The sequence below is a fragment of the Stegodyphus dumicola genome, chromosome X1 (genome assembly GCF_044657685.1).
Source record: "Stegodyphus dumicola isolate Sdum_Otavi_A_Nest chromosome X1, ASM4465768v1".
Classification (NCBI taxonomy): Eukaryota; Metazoa; Arthropoda; class Arachnida; order Araneae; family Eresidae; genus Stegodyphus; species Stegodyphus dumicola.
In genome coordinates, this window is record NC_140780.1 from 26,309,805 (window position 1) to 26,326,242 (window position 16,438).

At 31.2% G+C, this 16,438-nt stretch overlaps 1 protein-coding gene across 1 annotated transcript in view; it reads right to left on the reverse strand.

Moving 5' to 3' along the window:
• Nucleotides 1–645: 645 nt before the first annotated feature.
• The window catches only part of LOC118193388 (protein fem-1 homolog C-like), a 54,661-nt gene continuing 38,868 nt past the window's right edge, over nt 646–16,438 (reverse strand). Inside the window, exon 4 of the mRNA XM_035364466.2 lies at nt 646–4,969. Coding sequence (XP_035220357.1) covers nt 3,642–4,969 — 1,328 coding nt within the window. The 3' untranslated portion in view covers nt 646–3,641. The remainder of the gene's footprint in view (nt 4,970–16,438) is intronic.

Here is a 16,438-nt window from a genome sequence, read left to right on the forward strand (position 1 = left end):
TTTTAAAGAACACTGTGAATACATGAGATAAATAAAATTCAATAATTATTTATTAAATTTTATCCAGTATCATGTCTCATTTAATCTGCAAGAAAACTGGCATTTTTCTATACAATTTATTAGGTATTTTCTCCCTCCTTCCTGCATCCCTTCATGGTGCAATTGGAAGCATATTCGAGTGGTCCAGGGTTCAAATCGTTACGAGGGCACTGCACATTTTTCATGTCCCCAGAATCAAAATAACCCAATGAGTTTCAAGAACTGAAAGGTGATGGATGATAATTCGTCACCATCATCTCCAGTTGCCCTTAAAATGGGGAGTATATAATGTATTTTCTTTTTCCACAATCCTTCGTGTTGTAATTGGAAGCATGCTGAAGGCATTTTTGAGAGGTTAGGTTTCCGCACATTTTTCACGTTTCTAGCATCAGAAAACCTAATAATTCTACAAACTGATTAACAACATTAAGATAGTAGACTACACATTTATATGCTTAATTAAATTGTAAAAAATCCTTACAAGATAAAAGAGAAAGTATTTTTCAAGCTAAAGAAAAATACATTTGAGAGCATATAACAATGCACAAACTCTGCATAAGAAACCAACATAATTGTGTATGTATGTGCTATTTTTTAATTCACACATTTTGCACATTTATATTTTTTATTTATTAATTTGACAACAAATTACAGGCGAAAAATTCAAAACAACAACAAAACAAAAAATGGTTTCAGAAAGTTAAACTACAATTAATAACAGCTTTTAAATTGCATTTATAAATTTACATTGTATGCAATTCAATAATTCTACCTCCAAATAAAATTTGCATTAAAACATTAACTAAAAATTTAGATCTATGAAATTTCAAGCACAATATATTCTTAAGCATATCACTAAAAGAAATTTTCATATTACTTCAAAAACACTGTTCTTGGAAAGTAAAACTCATACAGCAGCCTTTTCTTTATAAGAACTCAACAGTGTGCTGAAAAAATATCTATCTATTTATATACAATACTTAACATTCAAAATATACAAATGAAATTTTACTGATGTCATCTTTAACAAATTAAACAATAAATGACAGAGTAAATTAACCGTGAGTATCAGAGGGAAAAAATATAGAATAATAAAACTTAAAATAAGATTTAACATAACACAGAATCTCAAAAAATTAGTATCACCTACTGTAAATATCAGAGGGGAAAAATATAGAATAATCAAACTTAAAATAAGAATTAACATATGGAAACATACCAAAATGCAACTGGAAGAAAAAACATACTTCTTCCCTCTTCTTTTTTTAGACTATTCTTTCCAACCTTTCAGTAATCTTCCAGTTCAATAAAAATTAATTTACTGTGTTCATCAAAATTATGCTGTAATTATGGCTGACTGTACAAGAAATATATTTCTTTTAAACAGAAAATTGGGAGTTATTAATGATTAAAAACTTTCCAATTACACGTCTTGAAAAATGAAGCAAATAAGTGAAGTGAAATGAGCTCATAATAATGAAATTTTTAATGAATAGTTAAAAAATAAAGTATAAAAAAGTTTCAATCTATGAATTTTAATCCATTAGTTACCTGATGTTACACCTACAAATGCAGTTGTTCTATTCAAACTGCTAAAAAGTGACAATGAATATATGCTTTAATTTAAAATGCTTGATTTTATAACATTCACACATTGCAGTAAAATGGAAAGAGTGTTCATGGATATTGATCGCTTAACAATGTTAAATTGAATACATTAACAACATCAATTACTTAACATTACATTAACAATATCAGTATGATGTCAATTACAATGTCAGAGCACATTAACAATGTCAATTACTTAACATTACGTAACATACAATGCCAATTACTTAACATTACGCAACATACAATGTCAATTACTTAACATTAACAATATCAATGTTAAATCGAATACATTATTAAGAAGTTAAGAAAATACAAACTCTTCAAATGCTTTCTCATTTATACTTCAATACTCAATAAATTTATAAAATACTATAATATTTAAATAATTAAATCTCAAGGCATGCCATTTATGTGCAAAGCATTCAGAATTATTAAAAAAAACTTGCTTTTTGAAATAGACTGAAAAGATTAAACAAAATATTTTTTTTTCCATCTTAAAGTTGTGATGATAACTAAAGAATTCAAGAAATGTCTTTCTTAAGAATAAAATTACATTTCTTATATATATATATATATATATATATGATTTAAATTCAAGTCCCTGTACGAAGTTTTTTTCATAATTTACATACAAGTTACTTTAAAACACAATTTTCAAAATTAAACTTCCTACACATGGGTTTCTTCTTTTCGGATACTTCTACTAAATTTACATTAGGAGATAATATAATCAACATTTCTTTAGTAAATAAATGATACATATGTATGTATGTATATATATATATATATATATATATATATATATAATAGGGCCTAACTTTAGAAATATATTAAACACAGTTCCCCAAACTTCAGAAACTGCAGCATTCTCAACTTCGGTAACACTTATTATTTTAATATCATATGGGTAAAGAGATATAAAGCAGAATCACCACTAGAGAGCTGAAAAAAGAAATTTTGCACAAGATCACAATACAAGTCACAAGTATAAGCTACAACAGCACAGAATATTACAATTATGGCTCTTACCACTTTTCCATATCCTCGCATCTGTCATCATCACAACAATTATGTATCAAAGTCAACATATATTTACTTCACTTTACTTAGATCAAAAACTACAATTTTAACACACATATAAATGACAGAATATATTCCTTAATTCAGAAAGGAAGAAACTAATTCCCCATTACATACTGAAGACAAAAGAAACAAAAGACGATATATTAACAATGGCATGACTAGAAATAGTACATTAATGTAAAATGATGTCACAATAAGTTTCTACTTGAACATACAGTACTATTAAGACAAAAATTACAAGGGGGTAGTATCAAATCTGGAACACAAAGGAAAAACTATTTTCTAGATTCTGTACTTTTTATCTTTAGAAATAATTTAGTAAGGAAGATGATTATTTAGCATACAATCACTATAAAAAAATATGAAACATAAAATAAAAAGAAAGAATGGGAAGGGAAAATAAATGATGGATATAAGGAAAACGAGAAACTTTGAAGCAATAAATTCTACTGAAGAGCAGGAAATTCAAGTTATATGATGACATTAAGTGCTTCTCATGCACAATTTTCTAACAGTTCTTTCATAATTCAAAATTCCTTTTCTAGCATAATATGCTTGGTTCCAATAAACAAAACTTTCTAAAATACGTTAGTAATATTCCATGAAACAAAACAATTTTAGAATATAATAAAGTAAATTTATACATTTTAAATGATGGCATCTCATTTATAACACAGAAAATAAGAGAAACAAAAGAAAAGTACCAAACTCAAGATTTAACATGAACATAAATACTTGTTTACTTTTATAACAGATAATAAAAAAGTTTGTGAACTTATGCATAAATCCTTGCAAATGGTCCAATACTGACAATTTTTTTCATGAAATGAGACAGCAATAAATTTAAAAAAACTTAAGAAGATGCTCATTCACATATTACAACACAAAATTCATGTTAGCATTGCTTTTTAATGAGCATCGAGAAATGCTTCCAATTTTTTATGAACTAGTCCTTTATAGGGTATTCCTGACTTTCGAATAACTTGGGCACAAATACATTGTAAATTTATGTATTTTAATGGATAAATATCCAAACGAGAAGTATCTTGGGCCAAGTGAAGAGGCGTTTTCCTTTTAGAATTAGCAAGATCAAGATGAGCGCCATGGTTCAAAAGAGCTTTAAATACTGCTTTTGCAAATGGGTTGTTCATTGCTGCAACATGAAGTGGCGTATTATGATCATAATCTACAGCATTAGGGCAAGCACCAACTTCTAGCAGCAGATCCACAACTTCAGGAGAAGGAAATGTAAACACAGGATACCTTCCAATTAAGGAGGAATCTTTGAAGCATGCAAGATGCAAAGGAGTCCAGCCATTACGGGATCGAGGATTCATTCGAACAAGTTTATAAACAGACCTTTTTAACTCTAAATCTTCATCCACAGTTAGCAGTGGTTGCAGTCGGCACATGAGTCCCACTAAATGCATTGCAATTATGAGAGTACGATGAAACTGGCTTGTGCCATTCAAATCTTTTCCTCCATTTTGGGATGATTCTAAAGCAGCTTCTATTTCTCCCAAAGCTCTTTGAAATACATTCAGCAAGTCTCTAAAATGAACAACGGGAAAACCTCTAGCCCGAGCCCAAGCTTCAGACATCATATATGAAAACAACTCAGCAAATGAAAGGAAGCTACTTTGGGTCATAGGACTCAATGGCTCAAGCACTTTTTGCTGTACATCTAAAGCATACATCCACAACTTAATGCAACGATCAAAATTCCCATTATCTGCATAAGCAGCACCTCTGTATCTGACATAATAAGCAGTATCTGGATGACCAGGGCCAAGAATTCTTTCTCGTATAAGTAATGCTTGCATTCTCACTTTGTCTGGATCAGTAATCAATTCATTAAGTTGAGCAAGTGTACGAACTTCAGTTATATCTATATAAGCTGCTATTGGTGATTTTGTTTCTGGTTTCTCAATAGGGCAATGCGGATCCTCATAACGTAATGCCATCGCACGGCGCCAGCATTCAAGTGCCATGACCATGTCTCGTTTTTTATCCATAAATGTGGCACCTAATAATTCAACAGCATTTATTTTTTCTAGCTTTGAACAATGGTATTCATGAAGAAAATATTCTACTATGTCTACATGGCCAATAACTGCTGCAGACAATAAAGGTGTAGTGCCACTAGAGTCATAATTAAATCTAGCGCCATGTTGCAAAAGCATCTTCAATATATCCAAGCTTCCAGATTCAGCACAATCATGTAAAGCAGTATTACCTAATGGGGGGGAAAAATCAAAATATTACTAAAAACATTACAATTAAAAATTTTTAACATAAAGCAGATTTTTATCCAACACAAATGAAATTTTCTTAGTAAAAGTTAAAATAAATTTAATTACAGTACAAAGTCCGAAATCCGGACTCGTCGGGACTTCGGCGATTCTGGATAATACATCATCAATTTAAATCTGGTAAGATGGCATGCAGAAATTATACAATTAAAATATGAAATCGTAATTTATGAAATAAAGAACAATTATGTCTCTAAAGGATATCAAAATTTACAAAAAAGCTTAATATTTGTTTGTTAGCTTTATTAAACATTTCTTTCAATGTAAGTTGTATAAGTTGCTTCCATAAAAAAATTCAAAAAGTTTCTTTTTCTTATGTCATATACAGTAGACTTTCCAATGCCATAAATCCTTGTATAATTTTGAGACAGATATGCCTTTATCCATTTTTTTTGCAGTAATTCCAATTTTTGTTTAATGGACATCGAAACATGGTTTTGCTTTGTAGATCCTTTGGCAGCTCCAGAACTTGGAAACTCCTTTCGATATACAGTACAAAGTCCGTAATCCGGACATCTATTAATCCAGACTTCAAAGCCACAAACTTACACATGCGTGTAAAGACAGTAAAGTGTTTCCCCATGCGTGCTTCCAATAGTGAAGAAAGTTACATTGAAAGAAATGTTTAATAAAGTAAACAAATAAATATTAAGCTTTTTTTTTTTTAATTTTTATACCCTTAAGATCATAATTACTCTTTATTTCATAAATTACGGTTTCATATTTTTAATTGTATAATTTCTGCATGCCATCTTACCAGATTTAAATTGATGATCTATAATCCAGAAAAACCCCTAATCTGGAATTGCCGAAGTCCCGACGAGTCCGGAATACAGACTTTGTACTGTAATCAAAAGTTCAAGCTCAATTTTTATAAAATTTCTGCAATAATAACAGTCTGCAAAAAATAATAAGCAGGATCAAATTAAAAGATTAAGGAGCAACGCAGTCTGCTACATTAACTGAAATGCCTTAGAATAAAATCAGTTAAGATAATTTTAGCCTAGCTTAATAGCATCCGTTATACATTATTGGCTGTGTATCACAAGATTGGCGACGAAAGCCAAGTTGTTCCGCTAAATTTTGTCTTGCTCTTATTGCATACTGAATGAAGCCTGAATTGTATTAGTTATTTACTATACCTACGTTTATTTCTTGCACATGCTTAAAACTAATCCGAGTCCTGAATAAATAAACTCCCATACATACTTAAGGCTTTATCTCGGGCCGACGCTAGATACCGCCTAATGCAGTCTCTAAATTCTACTACAAAGCGCATTCCTAAGTTCTAAATTTTCACCACGGCTAAACTTTGGATCCCAGTGCTTTCCCCCCTGAATTATAAAAAACTTCTCATTCCTTAATTTTGCTGCTCGGTGCTTCCCCAAATTCCAAACGTTGTGTCTTCCCTAAATTCTGCTGCCACTTCTGGGTTTAAGGTGAATAACATACCAGTTATTCTTAATTGAAATAGCACTAAATGTAATCTTTTGGCCTATGAGTTTCATTAACAAAACGTATTTTTAGTATATGACAAGAAATTTTTGTTGAATTTTTTCCTCGTCAACATTTCTTAGAGCATTTAAAAAACCTATAATCATCGCCAAGCGCAATGTTAGCAGAAAAGGTCGCCTTACTCTTGTTATTCAATTACTAATATTAAAAAAAAGTTTAGACATCACTACATGAGTTATTACTGCAGCGTCATGTATTGATAAACATGTGGTGTTGAAAGCAAAATATAATAAATAATGACTTGCTAGGATGGCGTCAGGGATATAAAATAGGCGAATGTTTCGGTTTGAGATGTAATGCCAAGCAGATACTCAGCTGCAGAGCCAAATTATTAATCTCACAAATTTATGCTTACATGATTGTTGTTTCGTAGCGATGTATTTTATTTAGTGCCCAAGGGAAATTAAGAATTGGAATTTTTAAGTGAAAATCTCCACACCTTTTATTATGGAATTAAAAATCAAATGCGCATATGCAAAGCATACAAAAAAAAAAAAAAAAAAAAAAAATTGTGGCTTTGAGGTCGATTTTAGATCATTCCGGATAATGGACGTCCGGATTTTGGACTTTGTACTGTATTTATTAAATGTTCAATTAACTAAATTATACACAATAAAAGTTTATTTCATGAGTGTTATCTATAGAAAAATGCTAACATTTGATGCACAAATTCAAAGCCCAAGGATTAACAATATTTCTGTATACATAATGAAAAAGGTAAGAGATAAATATGGCATCATATTTATTTCTGCATGTATAATGAAAAATGTACATCAATAGAGACAAATATGGGATGCCAATTATTTCCCAATACCTAACACAAGACAGTAACAAATTATTGGAAATAACAAATCAAAGGAATAGTAACAAGTCTTTTGTAAAAAATTATGCACAGAAATTGGCCATGTGCTGGTATCACACAGGTCAAAAATGTACAGGCCCTTACCACCATAAATTAATTAAGAAAAAAGAAACTCGGTCTGCGTTTTTAAAACAAAGGGTGAGGCTGGCTCAAGACTTCACAAGCCTGATAATGAAAGCTGCAATTTTCAGGTGAGCATGTTTCTTTCGAGCTGCGACGCAACAACCATGATGCAGAGGCACACTCATTAGTAACTCTTTCCAGCACACTACCTTTTAAAGTTGGAATTTCGATAAAAAAAAGTTAGACAGTCTAATTAAGGCCTAGAGGAGTGAACAAGTAAAATTTTATGAAGATAGCACTTATCGTTTTAATTCTGTAGGTGTGCCTGAAGTGAACACACTGATTGAAAAGAGCTTCGAAAAGAGTGCTGAAACGAGCACTGCTGGGAAGTGCGTAAAAGAGTAAGAGATTTTGCCTACAATTAAAAAACATTAGATTCTAAATACTGTAGCCAATTTAGCATTGCCTAAAGTGTGAAACAGGGAGACCTGCTACTCAACACCCCCTAAAAGGCTCTTTTTAGTTATATGATGATTACATGCGTATGAATGAAAAAAAAAAACGTAACTTAGGTATATAACACAGTCAAAAGTCTTTAATCCGGAGACTCGTCGGGGCTTCGGCGATTCCGGTTTATAGATCATCAGTTTAAATCTGGTAAGATGGCATGCAGAAATTATAAAATTATGAAACCATAATTTATGAAATAAAGAGCAATTATGATCTAAAAGGTATCAAAATTTACAAAAAAAAAGCATAATATTTATTTTTTTACTTTTTAAGCATTTCTTTCAACGCACACATGCGCAGATCATACATTACGCATAGTTGAAATTAGAAAATTGCAACCAGAAAACTATTTTATGTGTATTCGTGATATTTATAATGACGAGGAATTTGATTTAAATCATATCAAAGATGGAGTACATCGAGATGAAATACTACATTTAATAATGAATTATAAGGCGAATAAAATAAGAACATCTGCCCTGAAGATAAGAATGGTGCTGACAGATCAGCTTCCAGTTCATTGCGAGCCGCATCGTCCCTCCCCCCAGAGCAGCATGAAACTGATAAACATCGGAATGGTTAGAGAATCAAAAGCCTTTATCTATTTTTTGCAGCAATTCTACTTTTTGTTTGATGGACATCGAAACATGCTTTCGCTTTGTAGATCCTTTAGGAGCTCCAACATCGGAAATTCTATCTAAAGTTCAAGCTTACTTTTATAAAATTGCTCTAACAGTCTGCAAAAAATAATAAGCCAAATCCAATTCGAAGATTAAGGAACAACGCAATCTGCAACATTAACTGAAATTAGATAACTTTAGCTTATACCGTCTGTTATACATTAAACGCGCACGTGTAAACGTATTATGCGAATACCGTCCGTTATACATTAAACGCGCATGCGCAGCTGTAAGGTCTTACGCGCATGCGTCAACGCAACACAAAGTTTGTAGCTTTGAGGTCCAGATTATAGGCTTTTGTTCTATTACAGCTTTGAATAGCCCTCCATATCCGGTCTCACTTTCCTCTAGCTATCAAGCTTAATGCCACTAAAGAAGAAAAAGCACTTTCGTTTTGGACAAAGCATCTAAAAGCATAATGTTTAAAAGAAACTAAGTATTTAAAAAAAATAAGTTGGGGAATTTAATTTTGAGATTTGCTACTTATTGTCTAAATATTGCACAAAAGAGGGAAGGAAACACAGTGAAATAATTACATTAATTTTGAATTTCAGTTAAGTCAACAAATATAACAAAAATATTAATTTTTTTTGAATAATGTAAAAGCACATCAACTTCGATGCTTTCAATGCAACGAATTTTATTTTCTTGGTCATCTAGCAATTTAAATTATTGTCATTTAAATCGATCTAATAAGATGTAGTTTTTAAAAACACAGATAAAAAATTCATTCACTGCAAGCAATTTATTTTACTTTTTTATTAGCCCAAAGGGACAAATTGTCCAGAAGGGCTATTCATTTCGTTTTGGAACGTTGCGGCGTTTCACTTTTTGAATCGTTGCCACCAAATAGTACAGCCCTGCATTATATTTAACAAAATTAAATAATGAAAAATCTCCATGATTGTATGTATGTTTCTCACATTGTGATAAAACAACGGTAACTAGCGACATCAAACTTTAAATAACGTAGTCCTTCACTCAATATAGGCATCTGGAAGCCCAAATTGTGAGTTTAGAATTTGCTTTATTATCTATTTCCTATTTTGTAAAACTTAAAAAAAATTTTGATTAACAAACTCATCGATTTCAAAACGAGCAATGGCAACACTGTGTGTTGGAGGGGGGCATTTCCACCGCGTGAGGACTGTATTGGAAATTCTACAGATATGGTATTTTTAGTTCATTTTGTGGTATTGCTGTTGAATTGAATTTTATGATTTAAATGCGGAGAACATGATATTTAATAAATAAAGGTAACACTGAAAACGTTAAAAAATGCCCCTATGAGCGTATTTATTTATTTAGTGTGCGTCCGTATTTGAGAACAAATAATCAGATAAATACCAATTAAAAGAAGTATAAATTAAGGATTTTTAAATAGAATGAAAAAAGCACATAACCTAGTATTAGTGGGCAAAATGTATAAGATTGTTGAACGGTGCTAGTTCAACATAGGTTAGAATATCAGGGAACGAATTGAATGATCGTTTATGGTTTTCCTTGCGTATAAGGTAGACAGATAAGTTTCTCTTTGAAAGTCCTCCATGAATGGGATGGCAACCCTTCCCACAGACAGATAACCTTTCTTTGCTTTTCCGTACTGATTTAAACAAGCAGTAGCAAGCGTATATAATGATAAAAATTTGATGCAATTGTAAGATCATATACATCGCCGACATCATGCCAAAACCACAAATCAACAACATCCCTTTCCGAAGGAAATAGCTTTATTGGCATGGTCTTTGTTTTGCAAAAATCAGTGTTCTATAGTTTTAACATGTTTATCAAAAACAAATGCATTTTACTTTTTGATCATAATGCAAAACAGAAAAACAATATTACAAAATTCAGTACTAATATTAGAGACTATTACCGTTGTCCTCGGTAGGGGAATGCGAAAAAATCATTAATTTTCCCCTGGTTCATTATAACAGGTTAGATTCATGGCCTAAAATTTTGAAATATTTATTCATTTTTTAATTCTATAGTATAGAACATCGATTTTTGCAAAATTCTTAAAGCTGCTTTTTTTCAGTTTTAAAGCTTCTGTTCCTTTTTAAGGAAAAAAGAAAAGATCTACAAATGACACAAAATGTAGGCACACAGTTCTTTGCTCTCTTCCTCTGTTTAATAACAAAGGCATATCTACGAATAGAACCAAGGCATTTTACTGAATTGCAGGAATCACTATAGAAGATCTAATTAGCTCTTGGGGATAAACTATGAGGGATCCAGCCAATTTGATCATGGGAATCGGTGAACAGCGAAAAGTAACAGATCCGATCTAAAGTCTTTGAAATTTACTGTTTGTTTTTCTTGCAAATTTAGCTATGTGTTGTGTTACTAGAAATAATCCTTTAACTTGCATTGGGTTAATATAAATCATTTAATATGGGACGCCCTGAAAAAAGAAAACATAAATTAGAAAAAAGTGTAAAAAAAATTGAGGTTCCTTTTCTCCAAAAACATGTACATTTTCTAACGAAGTGAACTCTACCTGAAGCATTTCTGTTGTGAAAAAAGGCAACTAGTCTTTCCTCCTTATTTGAAAATTCTGACTATTATATAATTATAGCTATTATAATAATAAATAAAATGCATTCAAAATTCATGCGGTATGTCCTATTGTGTATTTAAATGTATTTATCTAGACTGAAAATTTTGGTAACTGGTAAAATTTTTAATTACCTGCATTTATGAATTGTACACGAAACATTAGTTTCATTTGGAATAATCTTAATTTTATTTAACTATACAGTTCAGAGATATCATTTATATAGTTAATGCTTCCATATTGCATTTAGAAGACATAATTTTCATAATAAACTTATATCTTTAATGTATGATATTAATAAGGGGACAGTTTAATTCTTTTTTTAAGTTTTTCTTCGAAGAGCAACACTGATCACAAAGGAATGACTGGATTAAAATTTGCTAATAATGTCTCAACTTCACCAATTTTATAGAGGTGTAAAAGGAAAATGTCTTATACTTATCTGTATGCTTATCCAAGACCTTATACTTATCCATATGCTATAAAATATTCCTTGCTCCTATATCCAAGAATTTAATTGTTTAATCTCTTATGTTCTATTAAAAATTCTAAGAAATGTGAGAATCATTGAATTAGTGGCGGGAGAAAAGTACAAAGCTTCTCCTTCTAACTCTTTTACATTGAAGAATCAACTGTAAATAACTTAACCTGTGCTGCTTCTGTTAATTAAAAACATTGAATCGATATGTAATTTGACTTATTGCTTATGAAATTATAAAAAAGTTTAAATGTGATCGATCATATCTAAAGTGTTAGTGAAGCTTTCATAAAATTCTAATCCATAAACTCAGAATTAAAATAAAAGTTTAAAAATAATTTATACTTAAATGATAAACCCAATGACATAAAAGTAAATTAATAATAAGTAACTAAAGCCAATCATTTTTTTGGCGAGATATCATTATTATTTCCAGCTATATATCCACATATTCGAATACTATTTATCAAGGGGAAAATATATGTTCCCTTTTCTGTTTTAGAAACAAATTAAATACAGGGAATCCTCTTATGATGACCATCTTCCTTAGAAGACCATGTATTGATGGGTATTTCTGAGAACGGTGACTATTTACTTAGCAGATCAAAATTGTCTGCAATAAAGGACTTTCGTTTAAAAAAAAAAAAAGACTCACAGTATATTTCACGCAGATAAAATAGATTAATAATACAGATAAAATAATAAATTTTGTATTCAAATAATAAATTCCGATACACCGTTTAAATGAAGAATGCTAACAGAAAAACTGTAAATCCCTCAAGATATTGACTTCAACATAAAAGGCGGAAAGTCGCTTTCTGTAGCTTAGCAGTAGTTAGCTCTTATCTCGCAGATAAAGCACTGCATGAAATCCATCTTTATTTAAATTCAAGTTATTGTTTTAAATAAAAAATATTACTTGAGATAAAATTGTGAAATGAATCATCATATGAAACGTTTTAAACAGTTTTCAGTATTATTCTTATTCTGTTATGAATATATTTGTTCTTCTGTGTAATATTATTAAATGGCTAAGTTTAAATATTTGTACTTTATATTGTCTTGCATTTTGGTGCCTAATAAATTTGCATTCTGGCTTACATTAAACCCATGTGATCGACTCTCAGATGATTTAGGTCGACAAAAATAGTATCAGACCTTTGCCGGACAAAATCGACCACGCAGTGTAAGGCGTACCAGCATTTTTATTAAAGCTTTTTTGATAAAATTAAAGCCCTAGAGCACATTGTGTGCCTCAACCAAACTAGATGCTTATGCGCATAATCAGTGGAGTGCGCAATGTAAGCCAGACGCTATGGTTCTGCTGAGTTAAATCATTTAATTTACTTTCATAGTAACATTCATAACAGCATATCATTATCTACCTCATTTAGAAAGAATTACAGTTAAACTTCAGAGACAACCTGGAGTTTTGAGATCATGTGATCATGATGGGCAAATGTGTAAAAAATTAAATGTAGAGTTTAAACTGCTACGCATCATTTGAAAGCAAGTCTATTGAAATAATGCTTATTGTGATTCTGTGCTTAATTATTATAAAACTATTTTAGCAATTCCTTCACTTAATCATCTCATTTTCCATTTAAAATCTCAAGTTTTAAATTTAGAAAAGACTACATCATCCCCTGTTTAGCATAGAACCATCAGTTTGCGCTGATCATGTAAATAAAATTGCTGTAAATAGGTTGAAAGTGATATATAAAGATGATTTACCTTTCCGGAATTTCTAAATGAAGAAAAGAAACCTTGGCGATGGCATTTTATGTCTATTCCCAAAGTAAAGCTCCCAGACACACCAGTTTAAAAACTTCAAATAAAATCTTTTTACCAAATATTGATGTGCTTTTGCACATAGCAGCTACACTGCCGATAACATCTTGCGAATGTAAACGTTCTGCAAGTGCTTTGAAAAGGTTAGAAAATTGTAATAAAGCTACTATAACGGAAGAACACAGAAATTCTCTGGCATTAATGCACATTCATTACACCAAAGAAATAGCAATTGACAAAATTATTCATATATTTGCCAGTTTGCAGCCATGGAAAATGGATTTCGGAAATATTTTAATTGCCGAACCAAAATGAAAGGCCAGAAAAATGTTTGCCTTTTAAAAAAGAAAATAATACTTGCAGTTTAATTTCATGTCCAAAATAAATGATGTGTTTACAAATTTTATGTAACTCAATATCTTTATTATAAAATTATACACAACAGAAATATGGACTTTATATATTTATCTTTATATTTGTATAATGAAACCAAAGAAAGATGAATTTTAAAGTTCTGTTAATATTTTAATAATAATTTTTAATTAATTTAAAAACAAAAATATTGAATTTAAGCATTTAGTATGTTTGTAAGGTAATAATTATAAATACGATAATGAAATGCAATATATCCATAATTATGTTACATAATTTTATTAAGAAAATTCATAATATAATTATTATTTATATTAAGATAACTGCCATTAACATAATACATTTGCCACGTAATAATCACCTATATACTTGAAGATGCTGTAATAAGTAGAACAGTATAGCCATAGAAGTCGTAACTGGCACACCCCCGCCCCTCCCCCCAGAATTTGAGCTGGGTACGCATATGCCTAATGCATTAGTGTTGGTTTTATGTTTTATTCGTAATGTTAGAGCATTTTGTGTAATGTCTGATTTTGAGAAAATTGGGATAGCAGGCTGCTGTGCCTCTCACATTTTATGAGATTAAGTCTGGCAACAACTGTAGTTGTAAATATGATTAAATTTGTTGCCGAGCTTCCCCTCCCCCCAAAATAGAGTTAATTTTTTTTTTTTTTTTTAAAAAAAAAAGGGTTTTTAGGATTGCATTAAAAAACTGAGTTTTAGTTTGGATGAAATGAAATCCGCTTCGGATTAGCAAGCTTTCTCAATTTGCTGAGTTTTAGAAAATGAGGACTCCTATTTTTGAGGTATACAAAATTACAAAATAAAAATAAATTACAAAAGTTTTCTCAAGTTTAGAAAAAACATGTTGGGCTTATTCTCAATGTATAGATAAGTGAAATTTTATGCTATTGTGGTTACATATAATTTGCAAATATAACTGTGAATAGAATTCTATTAAATGCTTTCAAAAATTTGAAATGGTATTTTAAGTTGTAGATGCTGAGCATACATTCTATGTCGGAGACTGTTTCAGTGAGGTATGAAAAGTAAGAATTTTTACTCACGACAACATTGTTACATGCCCGGGGATATATAATTTGCCTGTAAGCTCTAGTTTGAGCTTATGGCTGTTTGTTGCATTACTGCATGACAATATTGTGTCCCTCTCCTTGCTTCTTTTGTAGCCATGTGCCAATTTTTTTTTCCCCCTGGATGGCAGCGTTTTCAAAGATAGCATTCGAAATTTCAGATCAGTCTCATCACAATCATAAATTTGATCTCCAGATATACCCTCCTTTTCAAATAGTTTGTAGAAATTATCCTTAAATATTGCAGCATTTTCCAAGCTAACAGACAGCTTTACTCCAAAAACATACGTTTAACTGCATGATGCAGTATCGCTTATCTGTCGAGCCAGGCAGCACTAGCAGTAAATACAGCCTCTCCTTGAAATTCATCATAAATTTTTAGTGATTTCTCTTTTAAAACTGGTCCTGATATGGGCATTCCCTGCTCCCCTTGCTGCCTGAACCACAAATAAAGTGCACCTTGCTCCCTTTTGGGTATTCACCATCTTTCATACTTTTTCTGCCCTTTAAACTATCCGTACATGCTCTTTTCACACATCAAGAGTCTATTTCGGGCCTTTTTCCCCCCACCCTATCAAAGTAATCTGTGCAATACCTAAATCTATGGCAATTTTGTTTACATTCCCCCCTTTGTTCAGTCTCTTTAAGGCATCTAGTTTCATTTTCATGTATATTGATTTTCTTTTTGAATGACATTTTCACTTCACAAAATATCAAAAGTTCCCTAAAATATGTCAACACTTATATGCTTGGATGTGAACTGAGGAACAATACCCACAATGAACTGGTGTATGTTTATTTTTCAATAAGATACAGTCACAAAACTTCAGACAAGTCTCCTGACCTTTTGCAACAATACAAAGGAATGGATTGGAGTATTCAGTTATGGCAAAGCACATGACACACAATACAAAGGAATGTGAGCCAGCTTGCTACCTGACTTTCTTCATATCCTCAAAAGATGCAAACAGTGTTGCTAAGTATTACAACATATCTTGAAATCTGTTAGGCGGTTCCAAAAATTAATGACACAATGTAAAAACGGCAAAAATTATAGAAAAATAACACTCAAATGCCAAAACGGAACAGAAAAGACATATACTTAAATAATAATTATATGTACTGTATGTAATATTTGCTCTGTCTGGCATACAGCTATCTTAAAAACGTTCCTAAAATGTTGTTGAGTTACAAGGAATGTCAAGATATCGGGAGTCGAGTTCGTGCTAACTCTACTGTACCACTAAATTCTAGGTTTTTTTAAATTTATTTTTTAGGATACTCTGCTTTTGTTTGCAACAGTAAATATCAACTCTTTGAAGACTAGAGTGACCCACACGGTCACAACCGCCCCAAACAGCCGAAATTCCAATGTTGTTTTCTTCCCTCTAATAAGGTATACAGTAGCAGGTGCAGTTTCCTCAAATGCATTGTATCAGCTTATTGCAGACAGCTTGTCCTAAATGGATTTATT